General features: G+C 35.4%; 1 protein-coding gene across 5 annotated transcripts in view; it reads right to left on the bottom strand.

The window, feature by feature from the left end:
* Positions 1-21,241, bottom strand: part of LOC136033886 (pseudouridylate synthase RPUSD2-like) — a 231,750-nt gene that overhangs the window by 139,558 nt on the left and 70,951 nt on the right. For all 5 annotated transcript variants that reach the window (XM_065714873.1, XM_065714871.1, XM_065714870.1 and 2 more), the window contains one exon: positions 16,048-16,169. In XM_065714873.1, coding sequence (XP_065570945.1) covers positions 16,048-16,169 — 122 coding nt within the window. The remainder of the gene's footprint in view (positions 1-16,047; positions 16,170-21,241) is intronic.

Here is a 21,241-nt window from a genome sequence, read left to right as displayed (position 1 = left end):
CTTCTATAATCCCTCTTTACCGCATGTTCAGGGACTGTTTCAGTGGTTTGGTGAATGTTGAAGTCCTAAACAGAGAGTGGAGAAGGCTACCACTACTGAAGAAAGACTTGAAAGAAGGGAAAATGCCAGTTCTGCAGTTCTGGAACTTGGTATCCACCCTCAAGGATGGAGTTGGAGATCCCGCTTTTACCGATCTACCCATATTCATGAAGGGTATTATGTCTCTGTCTCACAGCAGCGCTTCGGCCGAACGTCAGTTTTCGGCATTAAAGCTGATTCGGACACCACTCCGAAATAGATTACTGCCAGAAACGATTTCTGATATGATGCACGTGAAACGAGAAGTTCCGAATCCAGAAACATGGGATGTTCCTGCAGAACTGATCAGGAGCGCAAAGAAATGGAAGCCCTGATCAGCCAAGTAGGACGTCTTGTTTCGTGGCACCTTAATTTGTCTGTGATTGTAGAGAGATTGTAGAATACCTGAAGAAAACGAAAAAGGCAGAAATGAAGTAATTTAATATTGTTGTGTATAGGACTTCCGAATTTGTGACTGATTTATCCGTGTTTGATAACCATTCTGAGCCTGTAAGTGATTGGAAACAGTTTGCTTGCTCTTTTTTAATTGTAGAATTACAGCTTCGTAGAAAAGTTTCATCAGAAAGGGGAGCTTGAAGCCTTCAAACTTTCCGTACATTTTGTGCTTCCTTATGGTAGGTTTTCAAACAACGGTTCTCTGACCAATAGGACACGAAACTCCGTCTTCGCTTAACAACTTTGAAGCCTTCAAACTCTCATTATAAAGAAAAATCTATTGCAAAAGTTTTGTTATACCAACAAAAAGAAGCCAGATTAACGCTCCAGCAATTCACTGGCTCAAAATGGTTAACAAAGGCCGATAATTTTAGTCTCGAAGTCGAAAGTCCTATACCTCCTAATGTTAAATATTTATGTTATGCTCCTGTGATGATGGTGTAGCGATGATGCAATCTCTATACTAGTTACTTAAATAACTGAAAGATCTCTGTATTTTGTTAATTTCATACCTGAAATAAAAATGTTGCAATCTAAATTTTAGGGCACTATCAGCTACACAATTGTCCTAGCCCTCTGAACAAGAAACGAACCTTTCTGCAACTGGCACTATCAGCAAGTGCCACTGTTTGGCACTGTTCTGAAGAATTCGATATATGTAAATCTGATAGTGCCCAAAACGTGTGTATCCTTATCTATAGGAGGGTTTTCGCGAGATCTCGGAATCACTTTCCGGCGAGCGAAGCGCATCGCGAAAACTGTGGGAAAGCGATTCCTGGAATCACTTTCCACTTTCCCGCTGGACTGATCGCGAAAACACATGGAAAGCTGATATCCCCGAGAAAATATTGAATTACAAACTAATTCGAATAAATATGGTTTACTTAACGGTTCTTTGATTCTCATACATACCACCGAAGTCACCCCAATACCGCTTGCCATTTTTATTTATTTATTAATGATACTTGCACTGTTTTCTTTCAACAAATTTGAAATTCCCGCCGAAAATTCAACTTTCCGCGGAGCTTTCCACTAACCTCGTGGAATCACTTTCCCGGAAAGCTGCTTCGGTTTCCAACGCGCGAAAACCGATTTGGAAAGCTCGGCAACTTTTCGAAGCAGCGCGAAAACCACTGGAAAGTGATTCCGACTTTGCTTTCCAACTCGCGAAAACCCTCCTTATGTTAGGCTCGCCTTATTCAAGTATGCGACTGGCGCAATTTTTTTTTTTTGTTTTTTTTTATGTGCATTTTCGTGTGATGCATTTCTTTTTATTTTTTGTTGCCATGGCCCTCGGGCTGCTTAGCAATTAATAAATCTTAATCTTATTAGCTGAATAGCTTATCATTTCCAAGCAAATACTTTCCAAGACTGTTTGTAGGTGGACAAGATAAACCGGTCTCGAACACAGACACAAAAAAAATCATCTTGCTATGAGGTAAACCAAAGAGATAAATATCGGGTCGAATATGCGCGTGTTGCGCTTCGCGCAACACGCGCAAAATTTTTTGGAAAGTAGTACTTTTTTTCTAAAGTAGTACTTTTTGGTGGTTCTGATTAGTACCATTTATTTTGTTGGAGTGGCAACCCTGCTGTCAGTTGGTATGTTTGAATCTGTGTATTTGTAAGTGTTTTTGTCTCTCTCACTCTTTGTGTCAGTTCGCCCGGGCGGGTGTTTGCTTGTCCCAGTGTCTGTCTTTGTCTGTTTGTATGTCTAAATCTATGCGTTTGTACATTTTTTTGTCTCTCTCGCTCTCTGTTCCTGTGTGTCTGGGCGCGTAATTGTTTGTCCCAGTGTCTATCTTTGTCTGTTTGTGTGTCTGAATCGGTGTGTTTGTATGTGTTTTTTTTTGTCTCTCTCAATCTCTATGCCTGTTTGTCTTGGCGGGTGTTTGCTTGTCGAAGTGTCTGTCTTTGTCTGTTTGTATGTCTGAATCTGTATTTTTGTATGTATTTTTGTCTCTCTCACTCTCTGTGCCTGTGTGTCTAGGCGGATGTTTGCTTGTCACAGTGTCTGTCTTTGTCTGTTTGTATTTATGATTCTGTGTGTTTGTATGTGTATTTGTCTCTCTCACTCTCTGTGCCTGTGTCTGGTCGGTCATTTCCTTACCCCAATGTCTGTCTTTGTTTGTTTGTATGTCTAAATCTGTGTTTTTGTCTCTCCCACTCTGTGCCTGTGTGTCTGGGCGTGTGTTTACTTGTCCAAGTGTCTGTCTTTGTCTGTTTGTATGCCTGAATCTGTGTGTTCTGTGTGATTATGTCTTTTGTCTCTCTCAATCTCTGTGCCTGAGTGTCTGGGCGGGTGTTTGCTTGTCCCAGTGTTTGTGCTTGTCTATTTGTAAGTCTGAATCTATCTTTGTGTGCCTGTGTGTTTGACTCTGTGTGTTTTTATGTCTCTCTCTCTCTCTCTCTCTCTCTCTCTCTCTCTCTCTATCTCTCTCTGTGCCTGTGTGTCTGAGAGACTGTTTGCTTGTCCCTGTGTCTGTCTTTCTGTGTTTATGTGTTTATTTTGATAATACCACGAAATGTTTCGATACTGCAATAGAGGATTATCGTTATACCCGGCGAGAGCTTGATAATGTAATGCAAGATGTTTGATAATATCGGACAAGATCTTGGTAATATTACACAAGATTTGGAAATACTTGGCTAAAATTCTTATAAATATCACAAAGCTATTATCATATGGAACCTTTCGAAAAAAAAACAGCACTTGACATGACCAGCTGCTAATAGCCTAAGAATTCCGAGTCCAAAATTTCAGAGTCTTAAAAATTCGAATTCCAAAAAAATCGAAGTCCAAAAAACTTAAGTTCCAAAAATTCTAGGTAAGAAAAATATCACTACAAACAATATTTTTCTAACAGGAAAAATCACGACTATCATCTATCATGATATCTATATCATCTACATTTGGTATTTATAAAATATCATGAGTGATTTCTTTTTGTTATAAGTGTATTTTATGTTATTTTAAGACATGAAAAAAGTTGAAAAAATTCTAAGTAAAAATAAAAACTAAAGTTTAAAAACAAACAAACAAATGACCGTGGATTGTCAGTTTAACTAACATAAACTGACATTCATTCCTAAAAGTTATGATAATTTTTCATTTATGAATGTCAGAAAGGTAAAAACATTTCGAACGTATTTGTTTTCAGTAAAGCGCAAATTGTGTTCTGGTCTTGAGAAGGCATAGGGGTTATCAGCTCTACTCATGTCAATTTTTGCTCATTTGGACTTTGACTCGGCTATTTATTATAATTTCAGTTCGTTTTGAGTTTCATTTATTTATTGATAGTGATTTGTGGTGGTTTTACGCTTAGAAGATTATTTGACTTTATTTCTGCTCATTCTTAGCTTAATGGAGCTCTTTACTTTGCTTTGAAAAACTTGTCTTGTGTTAATTTTTTTTAAATTAACATCTTTTCACTTTTTATTGACATAGTCTTTTCCATGGAAAAAATATTGTTGTACATCTTTTCAATTTTCTTATAAGAATCCACAGTATGGGTTGTTATTTGTGTCTTGGAGAAACTTCTCAACAATCCTGACACAAACAGTATTTTTTAATTTATTTTTTTTGCTTCTGAAGCTGACCTGAAAATTAAAACTTCATATAATTCCCAAAAGATTCTATCTATACTCTTTGACAACCTGGGTACATTTACACTCTTTTTATTTATTTAAATTGTAAGAGCAGAAGTAGTAATAGCAGTATGCCCAAAAGTTTCAACTTAATACACCCAGTCGTTCTCGATATATTGCTGAGGTGTCTTATTCGCAACCATAAACACAATGCCTTTTGATTTATTTTAAATCACCGTTCAGTTAAAAACACAATGACTTAAAAACATGACTTGTTTTTAATCTGGAGTGATGAAAACTCATTTAGAAAACTGAAAAAAATCAAGAAACTAAACTTGAAAATAAAGCGAACTGAATAAAATATCTCGTAAATACGTTCTGAGACCATACTGGCTATGCATGACGTATGAAAACAAAGAAAGGGAATAAAAAATGAAAAGAGAAAAAACAAATAGGTGAAAAAACGAGGATTTTATCAGCCAGTAGTTAAATATGAAAAACAAGCAAATATTTCGACAAGGACCTCCGCCAAGTCGTCCTCAGTGCTCAAAGAAAACAAAGAAAAAAAAAACATTTTTTATTTTCCAATCTCAGGGACTTAAGTCCCTGAGATTTGAAAATAAAAATGACAACTTTGATTCAGCTCTGGCCCAGCATATATACGAAAATCCTGCCCATTTGGTTCTTTTTGAAGAGGCAACTTTAATATCTACTGTAAATGATCTACCGCAATCTTTTAAAGAGGCTATTGAGATAAAAAAAACATATGAATAGAAATTTGGCTATAAATAGAGACACGGGAGATATTTCCTTAAGCCCAATTTATAATAATTTAATATTAAAAGACTCTATGAATATTTCCGCTCAGTCTAATTTAAGACAACCTGTCCGCATATCTAATGAAAACCTAAATTGTAAACAGGCGAAATCTGTTGCAAGGCAAAGGATACTTATTCAATCTAATTGGTAACTTCTCTTTCATTGATTTAAACTTGGTTTTTTGTTGGTTGAGTCAGTATCTGTCTTCCTCTCGTGTAGTTCACTTATAAAGGTTAGATTTTGCTGGTTTTTTCTTCTTTGTTTTCTTTGAGCACTGAGGACGACTTGGCGGAGGTCCTTGTCGAAATATTTGCTTGTTTTTCATATTTAGCTACTGGCTGATAAAATCCTCGTTTTTTCACCTATTTGTTTTTTCTCTTTTCATTTTTTATTCCCTTTCTTTGTTTTCATACGTTAAAATATCTCGTGTTTTACTGACGCAAAAAAATTAGCAAATCATATTTTTTTAAAAGGAGAGGGGGGGAGGGGAGAAGGGGCAAAGCAGGAATTTCTTTATGGGATTAATTACTATTCAGGAATAATTTAAATATCCAGGGGAGCATGGGCACCCCTCCCCTTGCATACAAGTATGGACTGGATAGTGAAACTTCCTTCCTCGGCATATGAGCCTGTACAGAATGATATTCGATTGTGTCGACTGAACAAACCAATTGAATTTAATAGTACAAATATTAACAGATTACATACCACAGTGGCTATTCATTAAGGAGTTATGCCTAATTGCATTGTTAACAAAATTTCTTTGATTCTTTTAAAATTAGGGCTAAGACTACAGACTGTTTACTAAGTTAAAAAAGTTTGAGATCAGCGTATGTAATATTTTAAGTCTTAGGAATAGAGATGGGATAAAGATAGCAGCTAAAAACATCTTCCTAGGGAAGAAAATAGGTTTCAAAATCATTCATGAAAACTGAATTATCCTTTCTGAACGGCTTTAAAGCTTGATATCATAAGTAGGCCCAATATTTTTGACCAACTAATTATGGAAAGAATAAAAAAATCATTTAAAGCTTCGCAAGACCTTACATAACCAGTGATTTTGAAGTGATTAGTTTCCCCATTCCCTGAAAGTAATACACACTCAAATATCACATATTCAGCGTTTTTCTCACAGTTACTTCGTTATGCAAGGATTTGTATTAATTATATTGATTTTAAAAATAGATGTAAAATCTTAAGCCAAAAATTGATATCAAGAGGTTTTTCTGCAAATAAATTAACTTGGCAATTTAAAAAATTTAGTTTTCATTATAACGAACTTTTAAATAAATATCAAAAGAATTATCTAGAAATACTTCGAGAAATTTTAAACTAATTTCGGAGGTTCGAGAAATGTTGTTGCAGCGCCATTTATTTTGAATTGTGTTTCTAATTGAGCGGATTTTTTTAAAAATTAGCCACATGGTAAAGATGAATTCTATAATTTTTTAGTTCATTCAGGTTTTTTGCAATGTGTTAATATTTGTGATTTGGTAAAATTTATTATATTTAGTTTACCTATTGTTGCTAAAAAGAGGGATATATTAACAGGATAAGCTTGTTTTGGTGTTACTTGGTTGTTTTACATTTGCTGTTTTTTTTGTTTTTTTTTTCTTTCATAAGCATGTATTTTGAGGGTGATACCTGACACGGGGATGCCATGGATATTCTGTGGTAGCCACAACACTTGGCTGGGTAGAGAATTTAAAGAGGCGAAACCCTATATAGGCCAGTGTATTCTCCTGATGAGCCCTTGTGTTGGGTTGTTGCCTCTGAATTATTTGTCTTTATTATTTTTTCTATTGTTTGGTAAATGACGACTTATACTTATTGACGACATGACTGCCTGTCCATGGATTCTTCTTTATGGTTGATTGTGTATGGCTATGCTGTTTGGCCTATGTGATTGTATGGATGAGTAGGGTTAAGGCCTCATTCAAGTGCTGGTCTATATTAATCACTAATTTAGGAAAACAGTCTTCCTTTTCTCCTTCTGTCTCTCTTTTTTTTTTGTGTTTGTGCTGTTGCATTGGTGATATCTCTTTTCATGATATATATATATATATATATATATATATATATATATATATATATATATATATATATATATATATATATATATATATATATATATATATATATATATCTGTTGCAAATGTTTATGATGCACTAAATAGGCAGAGGCCAGTTATAAAAAAGAATAAAAGTTGAGGGGCTACGGCAGACTCTTACGTAGGAATTTCTTAGTAGAGTCAATAAGAAAAAATTGATGATTTGAATAAAAAAAAGTGCTAAGAAATTCATAAGCAATGTGTATATTTGTAAAAAATAATTCAATTCTCTTATAGTTTATTATAGACTAAAGCAAAAAGAGAGCCAAAGAAAATCAGAATAGTGGAACTAAAAATACAGCAAACTTTAGATCCTTTTGACATTAAATAAAAACAATCTTTTTAACCTGCAAGTAAGGAGCGATATTAAAACTTAAAACGAACAGAAATTATACCGTAAATGAAAGGGGCTGTTCCCTCATCAATGCCTGGCTCTTTACGCTAAAGTTTGACTCTTACTCTTAAGTCTACTTTTTAAAACAATAAAAAAAGAGAAAGAATAGAATATATAGAATAGAGTTGAGAGAAAGAGTCAAACTTTAGCGTAAAGAGCGAGGCGTTGAGGAGGCGTTTTTTCATTGTTTTTTTTTTTTTAATAATGCTAGAAAATCCTGCACCCTCTTCATGGAAATTCTCTTCCCTCATGAAAAAAATCCTCCCACGTAACCTCCTCCCCGCCACCCACCCCCATCCAAACGCGAAAAAGTCCCCCTGAAAACGTCTGTACACCTCATAACTAACAATTGCTATATGTAAACAATGGTCAAAGTTTTAACTTGTAGCCCCTCCCCCGGGGACTGGGGGGATAAGTCATCCCCAAAGACATATTTATTAGGTTTCCGACTAAGCTGAACAGAATTGCTATCTCAAAATTTTGATCCGGTGACTTTCGGGAAAAATGTGCGTGGGAGGAAGACTAGGCGTCCTCCAATTTTTTTGGTCACTTAAAAAGGGCACTATAACTTTCAATTTCCATCGGATTGAGCCCTCTTGCGAAAATCTAGAACAACTGGGTCGATACGATCACCCCTGGGGAAAAAACAAATAAACACTCATCCGTGATTTGTCTTCTGGTAAAATTCCACATTTTTGTTGACAGAAGCTTGAAACTTCTAAAGTAGAGTTCTCTGATACGCTGAATCTGATGGTGTGATTTTCGTTAATATTCTATGACTTTTAGGGGAGGTTCCCCCCTATTTTCTAAAATAAGAAACATTTTCTCAGGCTCGTAACTTTTGACAGGTAAGACTAAACTTGATGAAACTTATATATTTAAAATCAGCATTAAAATGCGATTCTTCTGATGTAACTATTGGTATCGAAACTCCGTTTTTTAGAGTTTCGGCTACTATTGATTCAGGTTGCTCCTTACTACAGTTCGTTAACACGAACTGTTTGATTATGAGGGAAAATGGAGATGCACTACAGCCCCCCCCCCAGCTATGTAGATCCTGCAGTTATCGATGCTGTCTTCAACGCGGTTGAGAGTATTCGCAGCCGAAGGAGCTGTATGTTACCGGATGGGATTAACATACAAACCCCGGCCATGTGGATTGCTCAGTCATGGACACATGACTCATTCATGTGTTGTCAGTCATCAATATTCTCAGTCAACATGACTGAGAATATTCCAGTCCAGAGGATATCATAGCAGAGGAATCCCATTCTTCCCTCCCAGTAACCAGCACAGACCCGCCATAAGCTATATTAACCAGCTCTTCGGTCAAAAATGTATGAAAATTGATTTTTTTTTTTCTCTCTCTCTCCCGCTTCCTTCCTTCTAAGAGAAACATTTTAGCAAATAGTGGTTGTAACGACTTTCATCTGGTTCTTATATTTATTACCTAACAAAGTACCCCTATTTACTTCCAAGGCAGTATCAGTGACACTTTCACTGTTTTATTTCCAATACAGTATCTCCCTAAAACTAAATCGAAAAAGAAGCCTAGCACGATCAAGCCTACTTTACATTGTTTATTGAACTCCTACAATCTAACCACCTGTTTCTAATTGAAAAGCTTCACAAAACAAAAATCGGAGTGAGCCAGGATCTGTCAACAGATCTTTATAAAATACCATAAATTTTTGCCATTGGCTGTGAGAAGATAAAGAACAGATAACACTTCAAACAATCCAACCAGGACAAAACTAGGTCTGAAGATGGATATAAAAAAAAATGAAGAATTTAAAATAAGGGATGTTACGGCCTAATAAAAAAAGGTTGTGAAGGAATAAAACGTCTTCTATAATACTTAATTATCAGTTGAAATAGCCTACAGATTAAATAATTATCTTTGTATCATATAAGATATTTATAGATACAAATATAATAGATATACAATTATATTAAAATAGATATTAAATGTAATATATATTTATAATTATAATGACTAATATATCTTTATAATGTATAACATAGCAATTTATAATTATCCCTATAAATCATCTTATTTTATCTTTATAATTTATAAATATGACTATCTTTATATTTAATAATTATCTTATTGTTACAATTTAACCTTCTCTCTACTGCACTCTGTCTACCCTCATGAACGTCTTTTTAGAAACTGCCTTGATACCAGGAATTCTTGATGAACTTTTTTCATAACCATATATGTGCATATATGAAGTATACATAGGAATTCCCTTCTGATTTAGTCTGAAGCGTCCTCTAAGAAATACTGTGGTAATAAATTTCTGCCGTTTTCTGTCAACGATTTTTCGATGTGGGGAAACTCTAATCTTCCAATATAAAGTCACAGTTTTCCCTTGTCAATTTTTCAAGCTGCCTAATCCACAAAAGCCACGTAAAATAAATGAATCATCAGAGGGCGGGGGGTCTTGAGTCGTAAAAAGTTTAATTTGAATTAATTAAACTTTTGGGAAGCTCTTCTCGCACTCAACAGCTTTAAAGTCTTAAATTCAGAGAACTGTCATTCCATTCCAAATGAATCCAATCGAAATCAGGGAGATTAATGATAATTATGCAGATAAATTAGCGTTAGTCTCCACTTTTCTGAAGTACCATGCAGGAAGACGATAAAAGGAGTTAGGTTACTCTATTCACTTGTTAAACAAGTAACAGAATACATTTTTAAAAGAAAATGAATTAATAGTATTTGATCAAAAAATACCAATTATCCATTGGAAAAATTGTATCTATTTTGGCAATGTAAGCGTTATAAAGTGCATTTTATCAGTAGTGACACCATAAGCACCTAAAGGCACCCTTACCCAGTACTCCTTTCTTACTTCAATCATTTAAGTTGAACGGTGATCCCTTCAAGACGCAGGTGCACGTTACGTCATAGAGAATATTTTCTAAGAGATGCAAGTGTCTGTCATGCCATAGGGAATGTTTCCTAGGATATGCAGGTTTTTGTTACATAATAGAGAGGATTTACTTTGGTTGTTATGTGATGGGGTTTGTTTACTTTTGGTTGTTATGTGATGGGGTTTGTTTACTTTTGGTTGTTATGTGATGGGGTTTGTTTACTTTTGGTTGTTACATGATAGGGCTTTGACTGTTACATAATAGGGTTTGTTAGAGTCCACTAGTCAAGCAGGGAAGTTTTTTTTAAAGATATTGTTCTTAAAGACGTTTCAAGACATTCCAAGACGTTTTCTAAGACATTTTGCTACAAGAAATTTTTTCAAAACGTTTCAAGACATTCCAAGACGTTTTGTGTGATATTTTTTCTTTACGGCGTTTTTCTTAATGATTTCTTTAGTTCTTACGTTCTTATGTTAAAGATGATGCGTTCACACATGAACTGTTTCTTCTGGCCCCCTTGGGGGATACCCACTTGTAACTGAGGAGGACACACAGGTGGGTGTTACGTAATGACGGTGTACACATGGGAGGTCACATAATGCTTTAAGAGATATCATTTTCTTTCAATGCGTTTATGTAAGGGAACCTTTACATTCTAAAGATTTTTTCCCCAATGAGGATTCGAAAGGGCATTTCCATCCAATGAAACTGCGCCCTAGACAGCTGGAATAAAAAATCTCTACCTATTATTTTAATTAGGGAAATAGATTCTAAGAATAACCAATTCCACACGCGGAGAAATCCCATGTCCCGCTTACTAGAATGATTCAGCTATTGATTACATGTTTCCTATTACTGCAATAATTGAGATGCAGAGGGAAAATCAATTGCTAGAAATTGCTTACACTTGGTATGCACCTGCATGTTAAGTAAAGCTTTAGAAAGTGTTATCAGATAATATTACTATTAGAGATCAAATAAACGCGAGAGTACCATAATGGCTAGAATATGCTACACCTTCATACATGATCAAAAGTTTTTCCTTTTCCTCTTTACTACACAGAATTTTACCCTTATTTTAAGGGCATTCTTGAATGAGCAGAACTATGTGCATAGGCAACAAGATGCTTAAATTGCATTGGTGAAATATATTGAAGTTTTATCCTGGATCGATAAATCTAAATGATACAAACTTTTGTACGTACAAATTTTATTAATAAAAACAAGTTTACAAAGCATTATTAAAACACAGAAAAGGCAGTTAAAACTCCACAAACGAAAAAAAATAAAACGTGAAAAAACCTCATATAGGATAAAATATAAGCAAAACAAGCGTAAATTAAAGAAAGACGGGGGTCCTAGCAACCAATTCCAGGGGGGCTAGTTATTAGAGGTAGCAACATTAAGATATTTTTGAGGGCTTTTAATGAAAAAGCCTCGTTTCTTTGAGCCAAGACTATTTACCCCTAGTTGAAAAGCGCCCACTTGAATAATATTTTCTGTTCAAATTTAACATAATCTGATTAGAGGTAAATTTAAGTCCTATTAAGAGCTATTTCTGAGAGATTTTAATTATAATGCCGCGTTTCTCTGAGCCAAGACTATTTACCCCTGGCTGACATGCGCAAATATGAATAAAATTTTTTAATCTTACATAATCTCGTTAGGGGTAACTTTATGCCACTTTAAAATATTTTGAGAGCTGTTAATAAAGCTGTTTCTTTGAGCAAGACTATGAGCCCCCAGTCGACCAGCGCACATTTGAATAACATTTTCACTTCAAATTTTACATAATCTCGCTAAAGGTAAATTTAAGCCACATTAAGATATTTTTGAGAGCTTTTAATGAAAATGCCGCGTTTCTTTGACCCAGGACTATGCACCCCCGTTTGAAAAGCGCACATTCAAATAATATTTTCTCAAATCTTACATAATGTCGCTAGAGGTAAATTTAAGTCATATTAAGATATTTTTGAGAGCTTTTAATGAAAATGCTGCGTTTCTTTGAGCCAAGAGTATGCACCACCGGTTGACAAGCGCTTATTTCAGTAATATTTTCTCTTCGAGGTTCAAATAATCTCGTTACAGGTAAATCTAAGCCACATGAAGATATTTTTGACAGCTTTTAATGAAAATGCCTCGTTTCCTTGAGCCAAGACTATGCACCCCCGGTTGAAAAGCGCAAACTTGAATAATATTTTCTCTTCGAATTTGTCACAATCTCGTTATAGGTAAATTTAAGTCCTATCAAGAGCTATTTCTGAGAGCTTTTAATGAAAATGCAACGTTTCTTTGAGCCAAGATTATTCACCCACGGCAGACATGCGCACATCTGGATAATATTTTCTCTTGAAATTTAATATAATCTCATTAGAGGTAAATTTAAGTCACATTAAGATATTTTGAGGGCTTTTCATGGAAATACTAAATTTCTTTGAGCTGTGGCTATGCAATTCACGCCATTTGTGACAAAATGCGGTTAGCCGACCCTAGCAAGCAATTCCAGGGGGGAGGGTTGTTATTAGAGATAGATTTAAACCTTATTAGGAGTTATTTCTGAAGGTTCTTAATGAAAACTTCTCATTTCTTTTGACTGAGTGTTAGATTTCAGTCACACCACCGCCGAAAAATTCATTTAACACTTCCCACCTAAACTTTAAGCTGCAGAACAAGTTAGCCCAAGCGATTCACGCCACCGTGGCAATATGTTCCTACCCCATGGCACCCGATGATACATATTACCATTTCTAAGACTTTTTCAGATATTTTCACGATAAAACTATTCTTAAAGTGTTTTGTTTCGTGTGTTTGCAAGCCATCCCCCAAGGTGATGCCCTCTATGGCAATTCATGCAACCATGCCATAATATTACTAACCCTCAGGCACCCCTCATTAACCTTTTCCGGATATTTCCTTGTTAAAAATCATGCATTAAATCCATTGGTGTACGTTTTTTGCAAGCCAACCTCCCGTGATTCGCCATGTCATTTCACACCACTGTGTCACACGGGACTTCTGGCACCCCTCATCATTTTTAAACCATTTTAAGGCATTTCTTGATCAAAAATTTATGCTTTAACCTCATTGGTTTATGTTTTCGTAGGCAAAACCTTTCGTGGTACCCTCAAAATACTTCACACCACCTTGACATTATGTGCCTGGCCCCCTTGATATCCTCGTGGCATCCATCATCATCTTCAAGGCATTTTCAACCTTCTTCCTACAAAAATAAGCTTGTAAATCTAAATTTGAACATTGTTTTGCTGGAACAATAGAACTTGGAATTCCATTGTTAGAATGTGATAGTCCCAGGGTATTCACGTCAATTAGAATATAAAACATCTCTTGAACAAGACTTCTTTTCATTGCTGGTCCTTTTGTTCCCGATTCCACTGTTCGATTCCACTGTTCGATTCCACTGTTCCGATTCCGCCAATTCTGCTCCAAGTTCCGTCAGTTCCAAGATTTTTTATGCAGCTGCTTCCGTGGTAATCTATGGCTGGTCATTGACAACAGCTAGTTTATTATACGTTTTCGATCAATATAATTATTAAATTAAAAGGATAAACACTCATACTGAATTTGTTGCGTGCTCATTTTTCTCTTCGTCAAACTTGTGCATTGATTTTTCCCCACGTGAAACTTGTTTTGTCCATAGAACTTGTTACGTGCTGATTATTGTGCATGGAACTTGTTGCAAGATGAGTTTTGTTCATGAAACTTGTTGCATCTTGATTTTTCTCTTCCTAAAACTTTTACATTGATTTTTGTCCTCGTGAAACTGATTTCCTTCATGGAACTGGTTCCCTCCTGATTTTTGTTCGTGGAAGTAGTTTTGTTCATAAACTTGTTATGTTCTGATTTTTCTCTTCGTGAAACTTGTACATTGATTTTTCTCATCGTGAAACTGGTTTTGTTCATGGAACATGTTGCATGCTGAATTTTGTTCGTGAAAATTGTTGGTTGTTTATTTTTCTCTTCGTGTAACTTGTACTTTGGTTCTTCTCCTCATGAAACTGATTTTCTTTGTGGAACTTGTTGCGTGCTGTTTTTTCTTCGTGGAACTTGTTGCATGCTGATTTTTGTTCGTGAAACTTCTTATATGTTGATTTTTCTCTTCGTGAAACTTGTACATTGTTTTTTCATCCTGAAACCGGTTTTGTTCACGGAACTTAATGCTTGTTGATTTTTTGTCCGTGAAACTTGTTGCTTGTTGATTTTTCTTTTCCTGAGGAAAATCAATTTAAAGCATCTTATGGCCTATGCACATATGTATGTTCATTCAAGAATCCCCTTAATATAAGTGCATAATTCTATGCAGTAAAGAGGAAAGGAAAAACTTTTAATCATTTATGAAGGTGCAGCATATTCTAGCCGTAATGGTAGTCTCGCTTCATCAATAGCTAAATCATTCTAAGGAAACAAGAGATTTCTCCGCGTGTGGAATTGGATATTTCGTAGAATCTATTTACTGAATCAAAATAATAGGAACAGATTGACTGTCCAGCTGTCTAGGGCGCAGTTCCATTGGAAGGAAATGCCCTTTCGAATCCTAGTGGGGGCAAAAATCTTTAGAATATAAAGATTCCCTGAGAAAATCAAATTGAGAGAAAATGAAATCACTCAGAGTATTATGTAACATCTCACGTGTGCACCGTCATTCCGTAACACCCAAGTGTGTGTCCTCCTCAGTCACAAGCGGAGACCACCCACGGTGGCCTGAAGAAACCTATCAAGTGTGAATGTGTCATCCTTATCATAAGTGAATATTCCCCTATTACGTAAGCACTAAAGAATTCATGAAGAAAAACGCCTTGAAGAGAAATGTCTTTAAAAAACGTCTTGAGATTTCTTGAAACATCTTGAAAAAATGTCCTGAATAAAAACGTGTTAGAAAAATAACTTCCCTACTTGACTAGTGGACTCTAACAAACCTTGTTACGTAGCAGTCAAAGCCCTGTTATGCAACAACCAAAAGTAAACAAACCTTATTACATAATAACCAAAGTAAACCCTCCCTATTACGTAACAGACACCTGCATCTCCTAGGAAAAATTCCCTGACCTAACTGACACCTGCATCTCTTGGAAAACATTCCCTGTGAGGTAACATGCACCTGCGTCTTGAGGGGGTCACCGTTCAACTTAATTCATTAAAGAAATAAAGGGGTAGTAGGTATGGGTTTCTTTAAAGTGCCTATAGCGTCACTACTTCAATCAGGGATTTTGTTAGATTTACTTAGAAAAATAACTTGACATATTTGGTTTTTAAACAACGAATCAATAGCAACAGACCAACTGCCCCCAAAATTACCGATTGAAAGAATGCTTGAATTTGCTGCAAGCCGTAGAAAAATTTTTAACAGGGAGCATAATTTTTTTTAACTTAACAATAAATATTAGCATTTAAGGGAGTGAGAAATTTTACTTAGGCTAAAATTGGAAATTTAACATTGGTCATTTGACAGAAATAACGTATATGTGCCAATGGTGATAACAAGAAAATTCATTGAAATATTGAATATTCAAATTGAATATTGAATATTGAAATATTGAAATATTCATTGAAATTTCGTTGAAATATTGAATTTTAGAAGAAGGAGAAGTCACAACCCTACACCGGGTAAAACCCTACCTCTCCCCTCCTTATAGACATAGAAGCTTACACGAACCAGTAAAAGACAAGGAATAAAACATTATAGATAGGAATTATTTTACTTACGTAAACTTCAGGTGGATGGGCACGAAATTCCTTTGCAAAAACATCAAGTATCTTTTCATTCACCCACCGTCCTTTGGTAAAGGTAGTGAATGTGAAATAGTACGGGTATACTTTACGTAAACCTGAAAAATTAAGAAATTATAAACACCAGAGCAGCGATACTCTTAAGAAATTAAACTTAAATGAGAACAATTCTCTTCACCAGTTTGAGCAAAATCCTTGCATACATTACTTACAAATATTATATGCATTAGTTTTATTAAATATTGATTTTAAACAAATAAATTTCTGTCACAGTGACCTCGTTTAATAGTTTTAATTATATAGAAAAAAAAATCTAGTGAAACATCTAAGTAAGTTGGACTCGAAGAACTGACAATACTGGCTTCACGCTTTCTCTGAACTTGGCTAGTTACGTGGAAATTAAAATCAACTCAATTTTCACTTTGAAGAAGGTAGACAAAACGAGGTGCGGTGGAGAAGTTATGAGACTGATTTTTTACTTAAAATGTTTAATTTCTTCCAATCATCAATGTTATCTCCTTCAAAGTAGTTCCCTTGGACAGTTACACACCGATGAAGAGATTGTTCCCACTGTTCGTAGCAGCGCTGGAAGTCTTAAACCATTATGGTCTTCAGCTTATCCGTTGCAGTCTTTTGGATGATTTCATATTTCCCAAAATGACGGTGTTTGACGACATTTTTCAGTTTAGGAAAAAGAAAGAAGTTCCAGGGACTAAGGTCAGGCGAATAATGAGGATAAGGAACCACAGGAATTTCTCTTGAGGTAAAAAAGTTCTGGTACGGGGATGGCAGTATGATATGGGGCGTTGTCATGCAGGAGGAACCATTTCTCTGCAATGTCTGGTTTCGCACGAATTACCCCTTTTCTGAGGTTTTCCATGATGGTTTTGTAAAAAAAATAAATAAAAAAATAAAAAAATTAAACGACGATTTGATCGCAGAAGAATTTTCACACATTCGATGTTTTCGTCGATTCACGAAGTTGAAGGCCTCCCTGAACGTTGTTCATCTTCAACATTTTATCTGCTCTCCAAAAGTGCTTTATGCCAGCGAAAAACTTGAGCTCGGAATAAAGAAGGTTCTCCATAGGCCTGTTTTAACTTGCCAAACGTCCCATCAGACATATAGGCCAAGATCCATCAGCGTGAGAAGGGTGGTTCAAGTTCTGTTTGGCAGAGTTGAAGGGTTTTGCTAAATATTTGTATGACCTTGATTTCCTTCCCAATTTAGGAAGCTTAGAATCACTCAATATACGTGCTTATAGCCGCTTTCAAATCCAACAGCCATATAGAGTACAATTAAACACAACTTCATCTGCTTGGAATATTTACCCTAAAAAAGCAAGCTTCTAATCTCTGTACCAACTTTATTGCCGGCATTCATCTCATGTTTATCACCCAAATTCTTATCATGTACCTCAGGAACAGTTTCCCGTCAGAATAAAACGGCTCAAAACCATTTGCCAAAACCATTTATCGTATTTGTATAACCTTGATTTCGTTCACAATTTAGGAAGCTTAGAATCACTCAATAGACAGGCTTATAGCCCCTTTCAAATTCAAAAGTCATATAGAGTACAATTAAACACAACTTCATCAAATTGGAATATTTACCCTAAAAAGAACGCGTCTAATCTCTGCACCAGCTTTATTGCATTCATCTCATGTTTATCACCCAAATTCTTATCATGTACCTCAGGAAAAGTTTCCCGTCAGAATAAAACGGTACAAAACCATTTGCCTTAGATTACTTCAAACAGTTTCCTTGCTCCATCATACACTGTAACGACTTTGAATTATCTTCGCTCTAAGGCCCTTTTTTAAATGTGTCTTCCTAAATGAGCCTTCCATTGTTACTGAATAGAATCGATTGGAAATAAATCGGCTTGAACCTTTTACTGGAAAAATAGACCAGAGAGAGTTCCCCATTTGAAAGATTTAGTATAGTAGATAAGCGGTCATCAATCTGTGCGGACTATGTCATTACGCAAAAGACACAAGACAAAATGTGCGACTTCTTTTTAGCCTTCAATCTCTTAGAGACCATTTCCTTAAGTATCAAGTGGCTTAATCTACCAGAGAAACTATTCGTTACAAAATCTAAGAGTTCTTCCAAGTGGACTTCTTTGCCAGATTTAAGCTATCCGTGTCGGTGATGCTCAGACACGTAAAACAAAGCAGAATATTTTTCGGACTCGCTGTCAGGGTTGGCCTTAAGTGGATAGTTTCTGTTCTAATCAGTTCTAATGGTTAATAATCTTGGAAAACGCTAAGACATATACGCAATAGCTATATCTATAAATGAGAAGGTTATATTGGGAAGGAATGTCTTGGCCAAGTTGTAGAGAGATTATATCCGACTCAGGTATAATTTCTCTGGGAGCCACGTCCTGGCTACACACTTTAAGTTTGGCCAGATGATCCCGATTTATATTTAAGTTTTCACTGCAATTTGTGCCACAAGAATACCCCAAAACTCACTAAGGCAATAATATTGGAATACTGGATAGATAAATAAAAAAAGGTATGGCAAGTGAATTCCCAGACGAAAAAACACACAAGGCTTTTTCGTCTGTACAATCAACAGAGGGTTCTTAACGAAACAGCAAGAAAAAATAGACGAAAATTCCCAAAAATTAATAAGGGAAAAAAAATCAAAAGAAAAATCTAGAATCAACAAACCATACCTACAACAGTTACCCCTGTCCAGTCTAGGAAGTAACCAAAATCAAATTTATTACAGCTTTTCTCAATAATTGGTCCAATTTTCAACTTGTTATCATAAATTGAATTAATACAATGTTTTCTGTATCTCCGCTTATTATCAAACCTGAGAATATATACAATTTTTATTCCCATTGCCCATATTGTCCATTGTTTAAAATCCTTAATACTCAGAAAAACTATCACCTCTTCAAAGTGAACAATATAGTTGGGGTTATTGAAATGATCCAGCCGAAGCATAATCGAAAATTTTGGGACATTTAAGGAATTAAAGAGCTTAGTTAATGGAAGTTCGGTATTCAATAGGTTATTCCTGGAATTTCGAATAATAGTTTTTATGAATCGTTTCCTCGGCCAAGGAACCACACATTTTTGTTGAAAGCGAGATGTTAGGGGTTCTGAAAATGGTCCAAAAAACTGATCGTCTCCGATCAGATTGAGTTTACAGCCGAAGGTCACTAGACCAAGGGGATTTTAATATACACAAAAAATTTGGTGGCACAGACTTCTAAACGAAAATTCTAATCGGTTTGAAATCTGCATCTGCAAGTCCATGGGACAAGGGGGATCTACTGGACAAAAAAAATACGAAAAGAGCATGGAATTCCCAAATTGTTTTAGCCCATTTTTTCTTTTCCCAACTCAAGAGTAAAAACCTCATTATTTATTGAACTTCAAATAATCAGAGGAAAAATTCCTTAATTTCTGCAATTTATAGAAAAGCCCATAAAAATAGAAAAACCCCAAAATAGACATTAAACTTACATAATCAAGCATCTATAAAGAAGGTTGTAAATTTGTTTCGTTGAATAGGCTTCTTAGGATTTGTCCTCAAGATTATAATGATACAAAACTTTTTACTTAAGAGACAATGGTCACCCGGTCAAGTGTGTTAATGACATAACTAAAAAAAGACAGGGGAAATCCTAGGAAAATACACACTCGGGACAAAGAGCTGAAGCAAAACAAAAGTTATACTATGTTACTCCATTGAATTAAAAAGGCAGAAAAAACATTTTTTAAATAAACCATAAAGCGATATTAAAATAGTGGAGAAAAAGGTGCATAATTGGCCGGATGTTAAAGGAATGTGTTAATATAAATAAATGAAACATATAGCACAAAGTTACTGTGAATACGTGTTCACTATGGTTCCTATATTCATATATAAAAATAAGTTGTTTGTTTGTGTGTCTGTCTGTCTGTCCGCATATGACGTCTGAATTATTTCATCATATACCAATTCAAAAACGAATGTATTCAAGCCGAAGTAGCTGAGCTGGTAAAGCGTTATGTTCCAGGTTCTAGGTCCGAGAGGTTCCAGGTTCGAACCTTGGCTTTAGCATTAATACAAAAGAAGAAAAAAAAACTAAAAAAGGTAAAAACTACAAACAAACTAAAAAGAAAATACTAAAAAAAAACTAAAAAAGCTAAAAAACTAAAAAAATGTAAAAAACTAAAAAAGAAAAAAACTAAAAAAAGTTAAAAACTACAAAAAAAAACTAAAAAGAAAAAAACTAAAAACTAATAAAAAAACTAAAAACTGAAAAAGAAAAAAAAAGAAAAAAAGGAAAAAAACTGAAAAATAAAGGAGAAAAAGAAAACTAAAAACCGGGACACAGGGAATATAAATGAAGACCGGGACAATCAAAGAGAAATTACAGACTGGGACACTGGGACACAAATAACGACCGGGAGATATAAATGAAGACCGGGACACTCAAAGATAAATTGCAGACCGGGACACCGGGACACAAATGACGACCGGGACACAGGGAATATAAATGACGACCGGGACGCTCAAAGAGAAATCACAGACTGGGAAAATGAGACACAAATGACGACCGGGATACTGGGAATATAAATGACGACCGGGACACAGGGACACAACTACAACGGGGATGCCGGGGGCACAGGGGGATATATAAATGACGACGGGGACACAGGGAATGTTCGATTAGCAATAATCATCAACAAAGCTCAAGGGCAATCATTAGAATAATGAGGTATAGATCTGAATAAAATGTGGTTTGACCTACAAATTACTATACAAATGGTTCTTTCACTATCCGACTTAAAACTATGTGCTTATTCCGAACCCATAAGTTTACCACTCTAGCTTTTTCACAAATTTGAGTTGTTTTTTTTAGGTTGAATTTGAGGTTGAGACAAAAAATGTTGATTGAGTAAATGCCAGCAAATATGATTAGATATGTCATTTCTTTTTTTGCCGATGAATATGAAAATAAATGTTCAAAGTCAAAAGAATTGTTCTGGACTTAAAGCTTTGAGAGAGAGTGAGGTTGGGGGAGAGGTTCCAGGAAAATTTTAAATGAAAGGGGTCGACCTCAATTAAATTACAATACAAATGATTCTTTCGCAATCCGACTAAAAAATATGTGCTGATTCCAAATTCGAAAAGTTTGACGCTCTAGCTCTTCCGCAAA

This window comes from Artemia franciscana, chromosome 12, assembly GCF_032884065.1.
Source record: "Artemia franciscana chromosome 12, ASM3288406v1, whole genome shotgun sequence".
NCBI lineage: Eukaryota > Metazoa > Arthropoda > Branchiopoda > Anostraca > Artemiidae > Artemia > Artemia franciscana.
Note: the sequence above shows the minus strand (reverse complement) of the source record. Positions and strands in the feature narration are given on the sequence as shown.